The sequence below is a fragment of the Lissotriton vulgaris genome, chromosome 2_1 (genome assembly GCF_964263255.1).
Source record: "Lissotriton vulgaris chromosome 2_1, aLisVul1.2, whole genome shotgun sequence".
Classification (NCBI taxonomy): domain Eukaryota; kingdom Metazoa; phylum Chordata; class Amphibia; order Caudata; family Salamandridae; genus Lissotriton; species Lissotriton vulgaris.
In genome coordinates, this window is record NC_141687.1 from 890,343,412 (window position 1) to 890,365,770 (window position 22,359).

Genomic DNA, 22,359 nt, shown 5'->3' on the forward strand with positions numbered 1-22,359 from the left:
ATGACAGGAAATTGCACAAAACGCAACATGGACACACCACATTTTTATAGTGAAAACTGACCCTTATTTTGCAAAGGGCCTAGCCATACATTTTGCCCCCTAGCTCAGCAGGCACCTAGAGAAACCTAGCAAGCCTACACATTTTTGAAAACTAGACACCCAGGAGAATCCATGATGAGGTGACTTGTGTGGCTTTCATAAGGTTCTCTTACCCAGAATCCCTTGCAAACCTCAAACTTTGATAAAAAAAACACTTTTCCTCACATTTCTGTGACGGAAAATTCTGGAATCTGCATGGATCCACAAAATTCAACACACCCCGCATTCCCCAAAGTATTCTGATGAAAATGATACCTCACTCGTGTGGGTGGGTCAAGTAGTGGCGACAGGCAAGGACCCAAAACTTATTGTGGAGACATCAAAATCAGCTATCACAAAACAACCTAGTTTTGCAAGGGTGTGCCACCTGAGTTTTGTTCCCCGGGCTCGCCGGCCATCCAGGGAAACCTACCAACGCCACACACATTTCTGAAAAATAGTCACCCTGGGGAGTCCAGGGACGTATGGCTTGCAAAGTTCCCCCAAAGATTCCCTACTCAGAATCTCCAGCAAACCTTAAATTTTCGGTGTGGGAATGTTGTAGGATCATTGGGCAGACCCAAATTTCCTACCACCTAATGTTCCCCCAGGTTTTCTGATAAAAATGGTACCTCACTTGTGTGGGTAGGCATAGTGGCTGCAACAGGAAATGGCCCAAATTGTACTATGGATACTTCAAAATTCCCTATCATAAAACTACTTGGTTTTGCAGGGGGAGACCTACCAAACACAAACATTTCTGAAAACTAGAGACACGGGGGAGACCAGGCAGGTATGGCTTGCATGGATCCCCCAATGTTTCCCTACCCAGAATTCCCTGCAAACCTTACATATTGAAGAAAAAATCAAATTTTTCTCAAATTTCTTTGTGGGAAAGTTGTAGAATCACCGGGCTGACACAAATTTCCTACCACCCAGTGTTCCCCCAGCTCTCCCAATAAAAGTGGTACCTCACTCATGTGGGTGAATCAAATACCTGTGACATGAAGGGGTCCAAAACTTCTTGGGGAGACTTAAAAATGGCCTTTCATAAAATGACCTGGTTTTGCTGGGGGAGGCCAACTGGGCTTTTGGCCCCGGGGTCGCAGCCATCTAGAGAAACCTACCAAACCCACATATTTCTGAAATTTTTACACCCTGGGGAGTCCAGCGAGATATGGCTTGCGTATATCCCCCAACGTTCCCTTCTCAGAATCCCCTGCAAACCTCAAATTTAGCTGAATAAATCTTTTTTTCCATATATTTTTGTGTGGGATCACCGTGCCGGCACAAATGTACTTCCACCCAGTGTTCCCCTTGTCCTCCCGAGTAAAATTATACCTCACTTGTGTAGGGGGGGCCAAAGGCCTGTTGCTGGGAGGAGCCAAAAACATTGGGATTAAATGTATAGCCTGCGAATTCTAAGTGGTACATTTAAAAAAAATGAGCTGATTCTACATTGGACAGCCAAACAAGTGAGGTTTCATATTATGTGCTCAGGGGGCTGAGATAGACCCCTGAGCATATGGAAAGTGAAACGAAAGAGACTGTCTCATTTCAGTTTCGGTCTCACTGAAATTACGTCATCGCGACATGCATTCTGATCGTCATTTTAGGGAAACCAAAGAAACAGCCTTGGGAGGTGGGGAAGCTCCAGAGGCTGTTGGGGGGGAAAGGGAATCCCTCTGGTGCACACATCAGAGGGATTCCCTGTGCCATGTGCAAGGACGGTCAGTGGCCGTCCGATGCACATGAGCACTTGTGCGTTGGACTGCCCCTGGTCATTCGACACACTAAAGTGGTTAAGGAAAACGGGTTGCATTTGAAGAAAAAAATTGCTTTATGTAAAATACAAGCAGTCCCAGACATAGTGGGAGTGCCAGCCGTTCCCAATGGGGTTGCAAATTACGACAGCCTCATTAATATTTATGAGGCATGCAATTTGCGACCCCATTAGGAATTGCAAACAATGTCTCAGACACTGTTGTACATTTGGTTTTGCGACTCGCACTTTGTCGCAATTTGCAAGTCGCAAAATTCAATGGTCATTCACCTGACCCCAGTGCGCAAAATTGGCATTACTTGTTTTTTTTTTATATTTTGGCAAAATTGCATATAGTTGCATGTAATTATGGGAAATGTAAATCTGTCATTTTGCTCTATATTCTAGAGTGAAATGTGCCCTTCCCTCAATTTTTGATGTGAGGACGGACTTCGAACAAAAACATGTGCAAAAATAAATAGCTGCTTTGTTTTTCCAGTGCATTTGAAATAATTATTTACCTTAAATGGCATGTACTAATTTATGTGGTGTAATGGCGTAATTTTGGGAATTTCATGCAAGCATAACACACATTTTCCAAGGTTAGGCGAATTACGCTGAAGTAATTTAAATTTCGCCCAGGTCTAAATTATGCCCACCTGCCCATCCCTGGGTCACTGGTTTCTATTTTGTGGGAGCCTATTACAGCTAAAAATCAAGTTTTGAACAATTCCCCAGAGAGGAAGAATGATAGAGAACAAAGATGGGGTCAGGGAACGACTATGAGGGAGAAGAGAAGAGGGGGGGGGAAGAAATGTAGAGGAAGGAAGCACGAAAGAGTAGGGCGATGGACAGTCACAGTCACGGAGAGAGCGCGGAAAGTAAGGAAATAAATATACTGATCAATGGCAAAGTGCTTCCTGAAACTTCCAAACTTTGGCCAGTAAGATGTGCCAAACAACCGTGCAGATGAAATAGGATTATTTTCCTGGTACAAAACTGATCTAGAAGATGCACTCATCGACCTCCAGCCTAAAAATACACTGTCAGGTCCTGAATAAGACTGGTTTAGATGGAAAAATCTTCTTCAGGGAAAGTATTCTTCCGCTTAAAAGGGTTGTTTTATTTCTTTGAGCCATCTTTACTGCTTGATAGCTCAGTTAGAATAACAAGCATCTGTACAGCCAAAAGATATGTCTTTAATGTGCCTAAGAATACAACGAGCGTGCCTGCGTTTGCTGGCACATTAAAGCAAGTCTTTTTGGTTTTGCAAATGTTTCTTTTCCAGTGTGTATGAAGTGCTTCAGGAGGCAAAAACGTGAGTTACAAATGCTATATTTCCAAAAAATAATTCGGCAGTGAAAAAACAAAACAAAATGTACTGCTTTTGCATACAATGCACATATGGCATAAATAATGATATCTTTGATGATTCCGAGCACTTTTGAGATGTTGTATAGTCCTTCGGGTATTGCAATACAAGCAACCCATATAAGGGAGTGATCCACCAATGCAGCCAATAACTGGTGAATGATAAATATTCGTCTGGGTGGAGCCAGCAACTAGTATAGGTATATTTAAAAGAAATAGTAACAAGACTGCACTGTAAAGCCAGGTTTGCTTCTTGCTTTCTTCTCCCTTTTTAAAGGAAACTAAGAGACATCTGGGCCTCATTTATGAGAAATGACGCATCGTTGCGTGAAAACAGCAATGCGTCACTTCTCAGTGCGCACTCCTTGCGACATTCCTGATGTGTCATATTTAATGTATGGCGCATCATGTCGCAAGGAGTTACAGATACGTCAGTATTTCTGACGTATCTGTAAGCGCAAAAGTGACGCATTGTGGGAGTGTGTCACAAAAGTGACGCAACTCCAGCAATGCGTCCTTTCACATGGGGCAAGACCGGCGTCAGTCTTACGCCTGCTGTGAGGCAGGCGCAAGATTTTGACCCAACGGCGTCCTAAAAGTGATGCAGTGAAATCTCATATATTTCACTGCGTCACTTCTACGACCACCCCCCTTGCATACATTATACCTGGCGCAGGTATAATGTGGCGCAGGGGTTTACAAAGTGACGCATCTACCTAGATGCGTCTCTTTGTAAATATGACGCAACAAGGTGCATTTTTTACGCCACTGGTGCGTCACAAAAAGTGACGCACCGGCGGCGTAAAAGTGACGCACAGGTTCATAAATGAGGCCCAGCTGAATCCATTGTAAGACAAAGGCTATTTCCTTCGGACGGTCTGCACAGCTCTGTCCCGAAGTGTCACTGGAGTCTTGAAAATATTAGAACGTCCAAAAGAGAGGGTCAATTCAATCTGCACACACCTATCCCTTTTGGTTTGGGATGGGCAAAGTAAGTATTCAACAGCTGCTGTTGCCAGACGGAGTCTTCCTGAGCACTTGTGAGAGATATTTATGGAATGTTAGAAGAGTGGTTTCAAGTGAATACATCATATCACGTTATTATGTAGGTCTCTCTCTTTAGACAAGATTAAAAACTTCAAAGACGTGGCGTTGGGTAATTTAGCACGCCTCCCTCATCTTGCCCCTGGTTCCCATGTTTCTGTCCAATACTGTTGTGCTAAAAAGTAACAGGGCTTTTATTAGGACCTATTTTACAGACTACAACCCGTAGTCAGTCTGTTGCCACTTTTTCCCAAATCTGTTAGTAATGTGGCTGATGGTGTGTGAGCGTAACCGGCCCTCCTTTGCGTTCAGGTTACTCAGGAAAGTATCTTGCAAAATTCAAGCAACGCAAAGGAAATCAACAATGTAATATGACATATGTTCTCATATTATGTGTTTTGTTAGTCTGCTACACAATAAAGCCCATATGGCAGGTGATCACCCCCAACGCACCCGATAACCATTATCCAACACCCCCCTCGTGGTACACTGCAACACACACTGACAAGTAGATCCCTTTCGATAATAGCTCGCCAAAACTAATTTCCTCTAAGTATTTTTAGCCTGAGATTGGGAGCTCAAGGTGACCCACTTCTATCCAGAGAGGAGCAGTCTGTGAGGAAGTAGAATTACAAGGTTTCCATTGATAGGCCGGGTCGAGGTCCTGTGTTCTAGCGCTGGTGAGGGAAAGAGAATTACAAAGTTGAGTACCACTAGAGTAATTCTTATGGATTCAAACCTTCAGTCCAGTAACTTCCTGCTTTTTCACCTATTGTGCAGTCTCAGAATTGGTCTGAGGAGCCTTGTTTCTTCTTATTTAGGAAAGATAAATACCATTGCACTCCTGGTAATAATCTATTAACAGTTATTCTCGAATCTTAGTATAGTCATTAAGTACAAAATAGAAAATATTCAATAGGACATTGTCATTTATGGACCTAATGGTGACCACACGTGAAGTTCTACATCTTTCATACTCATACGGTATTTTCGGGTTCCACATTTCTTCATCCACTGCTTTATCTCGACTACTTAACCGGATCGCCTTTTAGGATCTGCGGCTTCAATACAGCTGCCTTCGCCTTGAAAAAGTCACTGGCGTGACGAAACACGTGTCGGCTGTACTTTCCGGACTGGATGTTTTTTGTACCAACTGAAAATACAAACATCAATGAAAAACATTTGACTTTGTGTTATTGAATATTTTTTGTTCGTACTTAATGACTATAGTAAGATTCAAGATTTTTTTTAAAAAAGTGGGCAATAGCACCACTTGGCACAAGTAAAAACAATTGAAACAATGGAGAATTTAAATAAAAACACATAGAATTCAATATTGACCAGCAAAATTGATACAAAAAGACAGACTATTGCCCACTTTTTTTTAAATATTGTGTGACTAATAAATTGTGGTTTTCTGCTTTATATATGAATTGTGTTATTGGTTCTGTGCACTAAAGTTTATAAATTCTATATTTTGCTCAATGGAACTTTTCCTTTTTACTGGTTGGTCAACCCTACTTCCCTTGATCCTTGTTAAGGGGTACCTCTCATTACTTCCTACTTCTTATTCACGCCTGCTTAGTCCAGCAGCATACAGCATATGTAACAAGCTGCGTATGGTTTCTTCCTCTGTGCGTCATGCCCATGACCTTACTGCATTACTGTGTAGACTCAGAATCCTTGAGATTACAGGAGTTGTCTCTTAACATAAAATAACATGTGCATTTGTAAAGCGCACATTCACCCGTAGGGATCTTGGCAATGAATAACAGATGTTTATTGTTACCCAACTCAATGGTACTCATTTTATCGACCTTAGATGGATGAAAGGCTGAGGGAACCTGCCAGGATTTGAACCTGTGACCATGAGGTCGAACACAGGCCCCTGCAGTAGACGCATTAGTCAACTGACCCACCAGACCCAGACTTGACAGATCTTACTATTTATATTCTCAATAAGGCACTTTTTATGTTGTTGATGGTGACTTGTTTCTTTCTCAGGGGTGAAAACCATGGGGTAAGTTTATAAATCAGGGGGCCATGGATAAAAAAAGACATTATTGTCCCATATTGTAGACTCAATGTAATGGAATTCCATGGAATGACTCGGTTTGCAATTTGATCCATGGTAGGTCAGTATTTACAGTCGAGGTCAGCTACTTTGATTCTCATGGATATTTTTGATCATTAAAAATGTAGTGAATGAATGGCCCATTCAAACCTTCATCCCAGTTATTGGTTGAAGTGGTGCACTCCTACCTGTTTTCCCACCCAATGCTCATTAACATTGACACAGAAGGTTTTGGAACAATGCTGGCAGCTGGTTGATTATCAAGGGAAACCTTTATGGACAAACAATGCAATGACAATCTTGTAATATTGACTTCAAGGCTGAGCTAACGGACTAGATAAGCTTTAATTTGGTAACCTTTAGGACTTTTCAAATTGTACTAGGTGGCCGTCCACCTGCAGTAATTAGTAGCTAATTAATTCTGGGTGAATGATACCAGTGACCTCTACCACCATGTGCTGGATGGGTCTCCACTTCCAGCTCCGCAGCACATTCATTGAGATGCATTCTTCACACATGAGTGTCCAATTTTGCATCCCATAGCTATCACACCACTGACCTTTTACAGGAGGCTTGCTCTGCCCAGATCATGTATTCCCCAGGTCTGGGTTTCCACTGCAAGCCCTCTCAAATAATCATTCTTTCTGTGTGGGTGCCCACCTACTGTAGCTTTATTATGCATTCACAGGGTTGACATACATCCAGTAGTATCTGTGCATACCCTTCGAGTACATGCTGCTTTCTGGGCCGATAAAGGAAGCATAATCGGGGTGCTGCCACTAATGAGACTAATCATTCTATGCTTCAGAAAATGTGCTTTCAGGTTGGACTTCATCATGTCATCTCGGCAGGCCTACTGCCTACTGTTAACTCTGTGACTAATAAGACTAGAACTTTGTTGCTTTGTCCACGGGCCCAGTCGTTGTGAATGCTGATGAATCTGAGGCTCTGTGTGTCTGTTTTCAGTGATCTTGTTGGTTCTGCTGCCTAACTGCTTGAAATCACCATGTTAGTTGGATCATGACTTCCTGGTAACTGCAGATGCCCCATCCTGTGCCGCTGCCTTTCTCTAAAATTCAAATCCATCTAAGAGAAAATAATGTCCTAACCAAGTTCAACTGCTGTCAGAGAAGTGGAACCCTTGAGGCTCACATTGGGTGGGTTTTGTTTGATGTAGCCTGGCATGTTCCTCAGGAATGTACTCATTAATCCATTAAGCCTGCACTTGAATACCCTTGTAAACACACCCTTGAACACATAGGGATGATGCCTGACCATACAGCCTCAGTGGATCCCATGTTCCTGCCAAGAGAGGTGAGAGCTCTTTTTGCTCTTGCACAAGAGTGGACCCGTGCTGAGAGCAAGTCAGTCAAGTCAAGTCAAAACATTTATATAGCGCACTACATACCCAGAGGGTTTCAAGGCGCTTAGGAAGGGGAGGTGGATTATTTGTCAAATATCCACGTTTTAAGCTGCTTTCTGAACGCTAGGTGATTCTGGGTGAGGCGAAGGTAAGCGGGGAGTGAGTTCCATGTTTTGGCAGCCAGGTATGAGAAGGATCTGCCTCCCATGGTGGTCTTGTTGATGCGAGGTACAGTGGCGAAGGCTTGGCTGGAAGAGCGGAGTTGGCGGGAGGGGGTGTAGAAGGACAGTCGAGAGTTGAGGCAATCTGGTCCGATGTCGTAGAGTGATTTGTGTGCGTGGGTAAGCAGACGGAAAGTGATCCTCTTATTGACGGGTAGCCAGTGGAGGTCTTTAAGGTGACCGGAGATGTGTTCGTTGCGTGGGATGTCTAATATGAGCCTGGCTGAGGCGTTTTGGATTCGTTGTAGTTTCTTCTGGAGTTTCGCGGTGGTACCTGCGTAGAGGGTGTTTCCGTAGTCCAGTCGGCTCGTGACTAGAGCGTGGGTGACTGTTTTCCTTGTTTCGGGGGGGATCCAGCGAAATGTTTTTCTGAGCATGCGAAGAATGTTAAAGCAGGAAGAGGCTACGGCGCTGACTTGTCTGTTCATTGAGAGTGAAGAATCCAGGATGACGCCAAGGTTCCGTGCGTGGTCTGTCGGGATGGGTGCATTTCCGAGGGCTTCCGGCCACCAGGAGTTGTCCCATGCAGAGGGGGATTTACCTAAGATGAGGACTTCTGTTTTGTCTGAGTTCAGTTTCAGACGGCTTTGTTTCATCCATTCGGCGACTTCTTTCATTCCTTCGTGTAGGTTAGTTTTAGCGGTGCTGGGGTCCTTGGTGAGAGATAGGATCAGTTGAGTGTCATCCGCGTAAGAGATGATGTTGAGGTTGTGTTGTCGGGCGATGGCCGCGAGGGGGCTCATGTATACGTTGAAGAGGGTGGGACTGAGTGAGGATCCTTGTGGTACGCCGCAGATGATTTCGGAGGCCTCGGACTTGAATGGTGGGAGGCGGACTCTCTGGGTTCTTCCGGTGAGGAACGAGGTGATCCATTCCAGTGCTTTTCCTTGGATTCCGATGTTTCTGAGGCGTTGTAAAAGGGTGCTGTGGCAGACTGTGTCGAAGGCTGCAGAGAGGTCGAGGAGGATGAGGGCGACTGTGTCTCCATTGTCCAGTAGAGTTCGAATGTCGTCTGTTGCTGCGATAAGAGCAGAGGCCAGCGCCCTCAGGCATGTTACCAGTCTGCACAGTTCCTGAGAAACTTTCAAGAGATGGGCACTGTACCATTCCAGCATGCACTCTCCATGACCATTTAGCCTATGCATGCACCTCGGTTCTGTTTGGTTGGAACCAGACCCTTCATCTGTCATGTGGTCACATTATAGGCCCAAGTGGCGATGGATTACTGCCATAATACTGAGGCAACAAATATCAACTGACAGAAATATCGCAAATTTAATATCAATATCAAAAATATGCATAATTATGACGGTCTGCAAAAGGCCTGAATATGCTGGCGGTGTTGATGCCGGCACAGTCAGGCATATTACGACCTGTATATCCACTGGGGACCCGCCATAAAAAGGGGTGGCAGGCATGCAGATAAGGGGGCCGAATCTGGGCCTGGGGGTGCATGCAGGGCGGCACATGTTGTACCCTCCTGGAATTGCACCCTTGTTCCTGCACAGTTTGTCATGCACGACATGGTGCATGCCACACCAAGCTGGAACGTGCTGCAGGCACTCTCATGGCGGCGGAATGCTGTTTAGGCTCTCCAATGAGCCTAACACAGCTGCCACCATGAGACTACTGTCGCACCACACGTCCATCCTGGATGAAACTCATAATTCGGCACGTGAACTCACCACAGACTTGGGTATTTTCAAGTTCAAGTTCGGGTATTTGTATAGCGCACTGCTCACCCTGAGGGCCTCAAGGCGCTTTGGTAAGGGGTCCATTATTTGTCGAATAACCAGGTTTTAAGTTCTTTTCTGAAGGAGATGTGGTTCTGAGTAAGGCGGAGGTGAGTGGGGAGTGAGTTCCAGGTCTTGGCAGCAAGGAAGGAGAAGGATCTGCCACCCATGGTGGATTTTCGGATGAGCGGGACATCGGCGAGGGCTTGATTGGACGATCTTAGTTGGCGGTGGGTTTGTAGAAAGACAGTCGAGTGTTGAGGCATTCGGGTCCAAGATTGTAGAGGGCTTTGTGTGCGTGGGTGAGAAGGCGGAATTTGATTCTTTTGTTGACGGGAAGCCAGTGGAGGTCTTTTAGGTGTCCGGTGATGTGATCTTGGCGAGGGATCTCTAATATGAGTCTTGCTGATGCGTTTTGGATGCATTGGAGTTTTTTCTGTAATTTTGCTGTGATTCCAGCATATAGTGTGTTACCATAATCCAGTCGACTCGTGACGAGTGCGTGGGTGACAGTCTTTTTTGTCTCGAGGGGGATCCAACGGAAGATCTTTTTGAGAATGCGAAGTACGTTGAAGCAGGATGATGAGACTGCGTTGACTTGTCTGGACATCGAGAGAGAGGAGTCTAGGATGAAGCCAAGGTTAGGTGCATGGTCTGTGGGTGCGGGTGCTGTGCCCAGGGCGGAAGGCCACCAGGAGTCATCCCAGGCAGAGGGGGAAGATCCTAGGATGAGCACCTCCGTTTTGTCTGAGTTGAGTTTTAGACGGCTATGTTTCATCCATTCGGCTACTTCTTTCATGCCTTTGTGGACATTGGTTTTTGGCAGTGTTAGGATCTTTGGTGAGGGTGGTGGCTGTCTTCCTGAAGCTGCTGTGGTGGTAGTTACATTGGAAGACCGTAAAAGTCATAATAAGGCCCTTAGTAGTGATCAGATAGTCACAGGCTGTTGCAGATTCAAGTCGTATCAGGTTATCCTTGGCAATGATTAGTTCAAGGTTGGAGCCTCTATTGGTTGTTAGGCCATTGCAAGATTGGGTGAGGTTGAGGTCCATAACGAGGCCTTGAAGATGTTAAAAATTGGGTCATTTAAGTCATTCCAATGGAATTTGAAATCCCCAAGGAAGATCTGATTGGTGTATTGGTCTGAGTTAGAGTCTCCATAATTTGTCCAATAAAGGGTAAGTTATTACCCAGGGGATTGAAAATTGTGTGCAGTTTAAAGACAAGTTAGTTATTGCTCCATACCTAGGTATTCACACAAAATCATTGTAACTTTTTGTGATTGTTTTAGGGTGCGTGTGGAACGGTAATTGGATGCTATGCCACCCGCAGCTTTTCTGGATCTGTCCATTCCGATGATGTCATTGTCGGATGGTACCAGTATGTCCAAAACGGGAGGGGATGAATCTTTAAGCAATGTTTTCGTTAAGATAAGGAGGTTTAGGTCTTGAGCAAGAATGAGATCAGCAATGTCAGCTGCATACTTTCCCACTGATCTGCAATAAAGGAGCAAGGATATGAGATTAGATTTGGTAACTAATGTCTCATGGTGTGTTGTGTAGACTTGAAGCAGATTATGCTTGTTCATGGATCTATTAATGAGGCTGGGTTCTCTATACGGCTCGAAGGGAATAGCCTGGATGACGCTTTGCAAGGGTGTCGAATCCTTGTGTGTTGGTATATGATAGCAGAAGGGAGTGCATGTCAGCATCAGATAGGTGTTCTGTAACCCTCTGGGGTCTCTAGAGGTAGAATTGGAGTGGGGTTGAGATCTCACAAGTGGGTTCAGTGAATTCTTTTGATCATAGAGACATGATTAGAGAAGTTGGGTAGTACCATAGAGATTGGAGTGAATGATTACAGTAGGGGTTCTATGATCCTGAGAGGTCAAGTTAGGATGTAAGTGCTTCTTAACCTTCGAGGTGATCTTTATAAGTTTCTGGAGAATGGCTTTAACTACTGACGGTCCTGACTAAGGTCTGTAAGTTTGGCATCAAACTAAGAAGGTTCATCATTATGGGTGAGAATGCAGTATGACCTAGGGGTGGATGAAGAGTGTGTGCCCACTGAGGTGTCACCGAAAGTCCACTACCCAGAGGAACCACTGGTTGTGGTGTAGTGTAGTTCCTATATTCCCAATAGGCTCTGCGCATTGGAATTATTATTATTATTACTATTATTATATTCTTATATAGCACCAGATTCGACCCCCAAAGGAGTATCTCCGCGCTTGCCTTGGGAACCCGTCCTGGCTTTTCCCTGTGAGATAGCCCCTACAGGGCATCCCCAAGGTGAAAGCCAGGCATCCCGCCGTGGGGGGCCGTTGTGGAGATTAAGCAAGCTTAATGCCCAGAGTTGCAGAGTGTGAACCCATGATTAGGTCAGGCACCGAAGCGAGAATTATCGAGTCTATGGACATTTGAGCTCAAGACCCTGCTGCGTCCGGAATTGAACCCTGGTCCCGGGTTTGACCTCTGCTTCAGGGTCTGCCTGCTCTAACCAGTGAGACACACTTCTCCAATAATATATCCTATAGATTAGACGTAGGACTGAGGTCGACTAGGTCTCTATCGAATACTAGACTTAATTGTGTGTGCCAGCTAGCTCAGAGGTCACTAGAAACTTTCTCGAATTCACAAGAAGGGATTAGTCTCTGACAACCGCATAAACATGACCCAAGATAAAACGTATCTTCAGAGTCGTGGAAACAATGGATAGATATTTCACTCAGTCAGTCGTGCATGCTTCGTTTCACTAGAGGCGCAGAGAAAGTAGAAAGACTGGCGTTTTCAATAAAAGGTTTTATTAAACAGTCTTCTTTCTTGAGCATAAGAAATGAACTGCTACAATCGTAACACTGTTTGTAAAATATAATGCGTACAGTACAAATAGTAGAATAAAATAATACTGTAGGAGCATTGTATGGTTCCTAAACCATATATAAATACATACATAAATAACAGAGGCTAAAAGAACTCAACTGGTGCTTCTAAAATACGCCTACCCTGGTGTCCCTAACCTAAGCTTAATACGAGGGAAGAAGTAAGTGAGGTGTAGCATAAATGTAGTATTCTTTTGCCAAGAATCTGTCCATGATTTCTCTAAGGGTCTAATCAGACATTACCTTAGTTTAGAATGAAGAAGGTCAATCTCGGGACTCGATTTCCCAACAACCTGCAAGGGTAGCTTGGAAACACTGGAGCTGGATTTCTCGGCAGTAGAAAAGACAGCGTCTCTCTCAGTGCGTCTGCTCGAGGGTCAGCTTCCTTCGGCACTTGCTGTAGCAGGGCGTGTGTTTGCTTGGGCGAGTGTGGGCATATTTATACCTTGAAGGTGCCGACTTTGACGTACAGTTGGACATAATAACGTCATCAAGGAGTCTCAGTTCTTTGAAAACTCCATGAGATCTTGGACAAATCAATATTCAAGCAAGGGGAAGTACCCGGCTGCTGAAGCTGAGTTTTCCAAGAAATCGTTGTGGATTTTTGGAACTAGTGGAAATTGCCCTGCCGTATTTGAACTGCATGAGTTATGCCTAAATATGGTTATGATTTCAATGCCTATATAAGGATGTGGTGATTTATACCTATATTAGGGCATGAATCGGGAAAAGTACAATAGGGTCCTAAAATGATACATAACAGTGGGGGAAGGAAAGGCTGGCAGTGGAGGACTAGAGAGGGACTGCTGGGAGTAATGCTAGGATGATAGATTGGCAGAGGACTAATAGATGTGACTTCAATGGACAACCTCTGCTTTTGGGATGTCCATTCTAGCGAGTCAGAGGCCAGGGTGGTCAAAAAGGTAGTTGGACGAATAGTCTTCAGGTTGAGGCTGTTGACTAAACTCGGGCAGTGGTTATCGTTTCTTTGCCTTCTATGAGCTAAAGGCCTGCACTGCTCCAGTGATTGGATAATGGGAGAATGGCAGAAAACATCTTTCAGAGAAAGTAACTGGGTCCATCTGCAATGGTTTCTGTCTTGCCAAGACAGGAGGGGACATGAGGTAGCATAGGAGATCAAATAGAGGAGGGACGAGTAAGTGCCCTTGTTTCAGTCCAGGAGTGGGGGAGGGACCTTGACTTTGAGAGGAGATGGGGGCATAGTTGGACATTGTGTTTTTGATCTTCATGAAAGTGTTGTTAAACCTTTCTAGATTGCAATCAGAAGATTGGATGTGGACATTACCATAGTTGTAAATGGTGATGGTTGCCAGAGCATTGAAATCTGGTAAAGGTGTTATGGTGATATGAAGCGCATGTAGTGTTTCCCTTGATGTATTAATCCGGAGAAAAATGTTGTTGTTTATTATTTTCCATTCGGCAACTGCGCTATCACAATAGAATGAACAATAGCGTCCTGGCTGGGACTTCGACATGGCAACACAGTGATGTTTATTATATAAACATCACTCCCTTGTTTAGTTAGAGAAGCATTTCTCTGGCTTGAGAGGTCATCACATGCCAGAATCCCAGCCCAGCTGATTCCTGTTTACCTCATGTGAGCGATGAAGCCCAGCTCTCCACTAAGACGGCCTTCCTGATTAAACTGACCTACAGGTAACATGGGAGTTAGATCACCCTACAGGGTTTTGGCAGATTCACCCACCCTAGGCACACTAGGAGAGTTAGCGCTAGGCAGGAGCAAAATATAACAGTATTTATATGCTTGCATATATTCTCCGCAAACAACACAATGGTTGAATTATTCATCTTCTTCACCACTTTTATATTCCTGTTGGCGTTATTATGTTTACTTCTATTGGTTATTGCAGCACACGTATTTAACTCAAGAATCACAATGCTTTAATAAATATTGACATGTTGTGTATTTCTTGTGTACCTCTTAGGGTATGCATGAGTAACCAAACGAAAAGGATCTAGACCTTTTCCCACAATTTCCTTGGGGATTTAGGGTTGTCATGTTCTGAGGTTGCTTATTCTACCTGTTATCTTTCCCAATTAGGGGAACGGATGGTGCACTGTGAGGTAGCAGGACTAAGGTCAACATATCCTGATGGTGTGTATAGAATCAGTCTTGCACAGTTTTGATGTTCATGTTGTCAGACAAATGCATAGTTTTTACTAAGAAAGTATAAGCTGTAAGACAATCACCCCACCTGGGTTTGAGCTTAGACAAGAGCTAACATTTGATTAATGGTAAAAAGGGAGGAATATAATCAAGGCCAAAAAAAATTTAATTGGCAAAATGTGTTTCCAAAATCACATTGTCGTTTTGAAAAAATTCATATAACTGCAATGTCTGCACTCAGGGAACCAAAAGCAGTGCAAGTACCATACAACAAATGGTATTGTTGTTCATTCCAGAAGAAATCAATCCAGTGAACTAAAACCATTACATTGCCAAATGTTGTGCACCAGTTTTAGAGATGCAGGCGGACATAGGCTGTTTCATGTTTGCTGCAAGTAGGCTCTGGAGGGCCTAAGAAATTCCATACAATTCCGGATAACAGTTGCCTATGCATGGGTACTATTTATATTGACTGTATATACATTCACATTAATTGGATATCCAGGAAACATGGAATGGGCATGTCTCTCCCTAAGTCTATACAGTGAAGCTGTGTGGTGAGTTTTTGATCTTGTTTAGTTTGGTGCCTACCCATTGTGTCACAACTGATATGTCCTGCATGGTGCTCACAGATGAGGTCTCACCCCTACTAAGTTTCCTAGAAGTCCACAGCTAATTTTTTACACCACAAAAAACATTCTAAGTCTGCCCTTTCTCAAACGTTAAAATGGTGGTCTGGCTTAACATCAAAGCACCTGAAAGAAGGATACATTGAAGGTGCCAAATGGTTGAATGTGCTGTTTGAGGAGAACTCTATGAATACAAGCTTTAACTTGCTGTGTAAGGCAGAAGAAAATGGAGGATGTATATAAATGTATAGGATTTATAGAGAAAAAGGGAGATTTCAGAAGATGGTATATGGCTGGATATATATGGGAAAAGGGGAGAAATAGTAAGAGAGATATGTAAGAAGATGATATACATGAATGAACTCTTGCAGGTCACATTGCGAACTCTCTACAATTTTATCTCTTGAATTTCTATTGTGTCTGAAAATGATTCTCAACCAGAGACCTAGATATGACATTGTCTCTGTGTTCCTAGATGCTCCATGGATGATTCCGCTGATTACAGCGTGGAGATAACAAACTGCTGTGGACAGGCCACGTCCTTTGCTAACGTCCTTGTAAGAAGTAAGTACCTTTGCCGCCGGTAAGACTTGATTTCCTCTCAGTGGCACTTTTATTTTTAACATTGAATCGACATTTTTGAAAAAAACTCATAATTGTATGCATTCCATACATGGAAATAATGTTATGTTTATTCATTATTCACTAAATTAAGCTGTCCTTAATCCCCTGATAGCTTGGCACAAGAGCAATCAGGCTTAACTTGGAGGCAATGTACTACTTATACAGCACACAAACAGTAATAAAGTAAAACCCTAACACAAGACAAATTCAAACCAATTTAGATACATAGAGTAAAATGTAATAAAATATTTGACATCAAAACTACAAAAATCCATTCAGTACATCCAGAGATATGCAATTAAAAATATTTAAGGTAAGTAGAGTGCCTAAAAGCACCTAGCCTACTGGGTGAAAGTCACCAGTTCTGACCGCCATGATGCAGCATGGGCTGAATACAGGGACCAGGTTAGTCTTGCTGAAAAAGTTACCTTCTAAAGTCCAGCACGAAGAGTCCAGTTTGTGATGGAGGGGGCTATCTGGAGCAGGGAGAGCATTGCAAATGGTCGTCGCTGTAGCGTACATTTCTTGTCAGGTGTCATGAACGGTGTTTGCTGGAGCTTCACGTTGGCAGGCATCGCAGGCTGTTGATGCTGTAGCACCAAGTGCAGATCTCACACTGCCGGTTGTCACTGGTGGCCAATGTAGTGCAAAGCTGATGGTTCACAAGCTTTGCCTTGGCAGTCAGTGTGGATAGCAAGTTATTGGCACTACCAGGCCCATTCGCAGTTTCAAAAAGCCCAAAACGTAAGACATTCTTCTTTTCTTCTAAGAGAAGTCAACTGGGGCCACCCCAGGACCTGAGAGGCACCTCTTGGGGATCAGGAACTCACTGCAGCAGAGGCCAGTGGGGCTCAGGTAGGTCCAGTTGCAGATCCAATGCATCATGTCAACTGGGAAGTTGCAGAGAGGCCTCTCCAGATTGTTGTGTCCCTGTAGCTTAGATCAGGAGATAAGTCAGCTGACCCTTGGAGTCACTTCAGCCTAGGATGAAGGGTGCCGCTCAAGTTTTCTCTTCCATATACCAGGACAGGCCTCAAGCAGTAGGGCAGACCTCTGGGAGCAGGGCAGTCCTCCTTCTGACCCTCTATTGTGTGACTCTCTGGGAGGACTATACCAAGGCCAGCTGGCATCTACAACTAGTAATGTAATGTAGGAAACATGTTCCAGGAACCAACGGGTTAGGACAAGAAAATCACAACTTGCTAAAAGTGGAATTTTCACATGTGTGACTTAAAATCCGACTTTATCATTACAACAGGATTCAAATTATGATTCCTAAGACACCAAACATGACAATTCTACCTGCTCATAAACAAAGGTTTTTACTTATTGAATCTGATAAGGTAACCCAATGCAATCCTAGGGGCTAGGTAGACCTTGCGATAGTGAAAAAGTAATTTGTGAGCTTTTCACTAACAGGGCATGTAAAACATGAAGTACATGTCCAACGTTTTGCCAGGTTGAATGACAGTTTAAAACTGCACACACAGGCTGCAATGGCAGGTCTGAGACAATTTTAAAGGGTTACTAAAATAAAAATATTATGGTAAAGTAAGTGTTGCAGGCCCACTAGTAGCATTTCATTTACAGGCCCTTTGTACCTGAGTATCACTTTACTAGGGACTTTTAAGTAAATTAAATGTGCCAATTTGGGGTGAGACATTTGTACCATGCTTAAAGGAGAGAGCTCAAGCACTTTTGCACTGGTTAGCACTGGTAAAGTATGCAGAGTCAGTCAGTCAGTCAATCAATAGTTCTTGTATTATCTCAACCCATAAAAGCACAGTATAAAACAGCACAGGCATAAACATACATAAAAAACATGGTTAAAAACGATTCAATTCCATTTTATAGGATCAAAAAAGTTCATATATCAGAAAAATTCAGCACACAGCCCTGTATAGGTTGCTGATCCTTATCGACCAGCAAACAAAGTTTAACAATGTTATACAGAAATCTAACTCACACAGTTTTTGCAAATAAAGCAAACTGATCTTGGATGAGCAAAGAACTGGTCTCAGCAAGCGCTTCTTATTTGAGAATATAAATAACAAAAGAAAGTAAAGTACATGGTGCTTTGCTTTGATGAATCATCACAAGGGCAATTTGGCAGGCTTATACCCCAGTCATCATCCTTGGGAAAGGCCCCTAATAAATGGAAATTAAACCTGAAAAGCAAGAACCTACTTTTTGCATCAAAGGTTGAAATCAAATAAAATGCACAACCCAGCAATGTTTTGATGGAGTTATAGTTGGCACAACTACTTAATTTGTCAAAATGTGCCAGGTGGATGCTACGTTATCTTTCCCTAAATGCCTCTTTCACCAAGTACGTCACAATTAGCTTTATATCTCTCAGGTTGAGACATTGATTTTCAAAACCCAGATCTGTAAACCCCCCTTTAACATACTTGATCCAAGGGATCACCAAAGCATGATCAAGGGAAAGACAATCTTCCAGTACATCTTTTGAAAGTGAAGCCCCTGTTTTAGCCCAAATTCTGGCTCAGAGTAACAGAGAATCCAGCTTAATCCTGTCCTCAAGGGGTAACAGACCCACCTTGTAGTGGCACAAGAATGATGGGTTGGCTTGGGGAACTGCAAGAAGTCTACTTAGGAACTTCTCACGTGGGCCAGCACCTTTATTATGCCCTAGCTGGTGTGCAAAGCTGATTATCGCCTCCATGGCTCTTTGGCACAGGCTAGTCCTATTGGAAAATAGACTGTGCCAAGTTAAATTATGGTCAAGAGGAATGCCTAAATATTGAAAGTCTTGATCTCTTGAATTTCTGTACCACCCAGAGAGAACGTTCGAGTTTTAACCTTTTTTGGCCTTTACTCATAGCAAAGGATTTGCTGAGATTGGTTCATTAGTAAAGCCCCCCCCCCCTCCCATAAAACTGTAAAAAGATTGTAAAAGACATTATAAACCGTTTGCAGTTCTTGAGATAAGAGCTGTGTCTACGGCGTACAATGGACAGGGCCCTTGACTTAACTTTGCTGAGATTTTCCCCTGCTTTGCACAGTCTTGGTTCAAGGTTGATGATGTAAATAACAAACAATAAGAAGGCCATCACACACCCCTGTCTGACCACCATGGAGGATTTAATTTCAGGAGAGAGTTAGCCCTGTGCACCAACCCTGACCAGACAATTCCAGTGGATCCTCTGCAACAATCCAATTATGGCTAGGTCAATTTCAATCCCTGTCATTATCCCCCAGATCTTAGATTTGTTAACTATGTCAAAGGCTAAGGAGAGATTCACAAACGTTAGGTGAATAAAACCTCTCCTTGCCTTGACATACTTGCCAATGACCAGCTGGAAATTCAAACATTGCTCAACTGTCCCTAGGATGGGACAAAACCTATATTGGACTTCGGATAAGGATTTGGTTTCCTCTATCCAATCCTCCAGCTTGCTTGCTAAAATTCTGCCAAGGATCTTAAGGGAGCTGTCTAGGAGGGAAATATGCCAGTAGCAGTGGTGATCATAATGGTCCCTTTTCTTAAAGATGGGGACTACTATTTCTTCATTCCATGTGTGTATAAGGTCCCATCGGATGGAAGCTTTGAAAACATTTGTAAAAATCGGGGCCCACAGCACAATGTTATCTTTGAAGAAATCTAGGGGGACACCATCAGGGCCAGGTGCTTTCCCCGCCGTGCTCTTCGTAAGGGCGGTGATTACGTCATTGACTCCAGTAGAGTCAGCAAGGTGGGAATACAGCTCTGGGTTGCTATAAATTATCTCTTAACCTTCATGAATAGTGGGTCTGCTATCAGGATTAAAAATACTAGTTGTGGGCAACCCATGCCTCCACTGGAATGATAGTATATAGATACTCCATAGGAAGGGTTTCTCATACCCTGTACAAAAAACAGATTAACAAACTTCCAGAACAGTGCAGGGTACTTCAAGGCAGAAGCTCTTGACAGCTCCTCCCAAGCTTCTTCCCTTAGGACAGTTCTCCTGGGCTCCAGGGTAGATTTATAACTTCTTCTGGCATTCACTGTGTCACGTTTTGGGCATGGTCTAGTAGAAAGAGACAGTTTCAGTTTCTTGTGGGCCGTTGTACAGGTATGATTGATCCAGCCTATAGTTGTGGGTTTCTTTGAGACTTTAGACCGCCTCAACCCCTTCTTCATCGCAGAACATACAGTTCTAAAAGCCTTAGAGATGTTTTCTGGTGTCCCCTCCTCCTGGGTATGTACTGAAAAGGCCCCAGTCTTCACACACACAAATTTAACTGAGAAAGCGATCCCTGTCCACCCTCTCCCATTTTATCCAGACACCCCCAATTTGTGAGTAAGAGGGGGCCAGGTTCTCCTGCTGTCCCTTTTTCCCCCCTTCAGTGTATGGTACAACACGAAAATAAGTGGTGTGTGGTAATACATGAGATTAAAACATAATGGTCAAGTATTATTAGCTTGGCTAGATCCTGTGACCCTAAGATGTAGTCATTCTCGCTTCCTTTTTGAGACCCTTAAAAGTAGTGAGGGGAGCTTGAATTCTTTGGCAAAAATCAGAAATATGGAGGTCAACAATCTATTCTGCCCCCCCCCACCAAGGTGTATGCTGAAAATGTATATATCTCGGGATTGGCTTTCCCACAAAACCTACCGTTAAACACCCCCATACCCGTCAGACAATGAGTGCCTCTTTGTTATGACTATCCAGGAAAGACACTAGGTCTCTCTCTAAATCATCACCTATGGAGGTTATAAGTTGATCAAAACAGTATAGGGTCTTCAATACAGGCAGCTAATAGTGAGTTCTAGTAAGAATTGTTCTTTACGAAGTACCTGTTAATTTAACAAAGCACTGAATTGCTAAGCCCCCCCCCCCCTTAGCTCAGCCTGCACAAGATGGAACAACATGGCTACATGCTGTTTGAAAAACATTTATACCAAAATCCTCGATTGGCCATGTCTCCTGCAGTAAGGCAATGTCTGCATTATTTATAGTAGAGAGTCAAACAGGATTCAGTTTAGAATGGACACCAGCAATGTTCCACAACATAACTTTCAGCCCTTTCCACTCTGGCTCCCTCGCTCCATACAGAGACCAAAGCCAGCAGAGGGTGTATAAACACCCTCTTTGAGGTCCCACCTTGCTCCAAAAGGTCACTAGACTCACACTCCCCCTTATCAGTGCATTCACAGAATCGAACTTCCAAACACTCGGGTGGAAAGTCAGTCCAGCTCTTCCAGAGAAGTGAGTGCTTCAAATGAGTTCCTCACCTCTACACTATAGATTGAACTCACACACTTCTGAGGTTGTTAATTTGCATTCCTGTACCTTGCAAAAAGAACCCCCGTCCTGTAGAAGTAACTTAAAGGTAATGTCTGAATAAGGCCTGGGATTGAAACTGCTCATTAAAAAACCTCAATATCGCTCTGACAGTGTGGGGTGACTTACAATTACCTATGATGCAGTCCCCATTCACTTCTTTCACACCCAGACTCACCAAGGGGGATCTAATGACCATTATAATCTCCCTTGAGAATTCACGCAGCCACCCCATACCTGACCCAAGCGAGTTATTTTTCAGTGCCAAATGTCTTCTCTTTGGGGAGGTTTTAGGGTATGTACATTCTTCAGAACTATCACTGAAGACTTACACTCCGGTGGAAGCTGGGGAAAGGAATGACTGGTATGTACCCTGATGTACCCCAAACTAGTTATGTGCTGAATAAATGTCGATCGGTCTCCTTGAAACTAGCCTCATTTATTGTGCATGAGGATTCTTAGAAAATTCCCTGCACGTGATGTACATAACAGCATGAAGATACTCTGTCTAAAAGTCGTGGTCTACTTCATCCTAGGGTGAAAGAACTACTTGGGGTTGGCTCTTTCCTAGGGGATTCTTGGCTTTACACACTGGGTACACTTAGGCACACATAGGTAGGGTTTGCATCGCAGGAGTACTCTTGATTACCGTCATGTCTATATGCCTGCATATATTCACTGTTTTAGTACCATGGTAGAAATCTACCTTTTGTTTTACTCTGTTGGTGCTTGTAATCGTATACATCAGTTTCTGTCTAGTGAAAGTCGCAGCAAACATATTTTATACTAGAATGACGCTGGTTCAATAAATGCTTATTGAAAACGTCCCCATTGTTTATTCTTTGTAACTCTCTGAGATTGAGTCAGCACGTTTGACTAGGCAAAAAGTGCTGTACTGTTTCCACAATCCCTGAAGGATCAAGGGTTGTCATGTTCGATAGTACTGCTGTACTGTCTCCACAATCCCTGAAGGATCAAGGGTTGTCATGTTCGATAGTTGCCGGAAACTATTTGCCTCATGGTAAGGTAGGGGGCTTATGGTGGCACTGTGAGATAGCTGGTCTAATATATCCTTGGGGTGTCTGAAATCAGTCTGGACACCAATCCCATAATTTATGTTGTCTAAACATGCAGATCCT

General features: G+C 43.6%; 1 protein-coding gene across 1 annotated transcript in view; it reads left to right on the forward strand.

The window, feature by feature from the left end:
* The window catches only part of MYOM3 (myomesin 3), a 387,718-nt gene that overhangs the window by 168,972 nt on the left and 196,387 nt on the right, over positions 1-22,359 (forward strand). Inside the window, exon 7 of the mRNA XM_086956426.1 lies at positions 15,781-15,869. Coding sequence (XP_086812552.1) covers positions 15,781-15,869 — 89 coding nt within the window. The remainder of the gene's footprint in view (positions 1-15,780; positions 15,870-22,359) is intronic.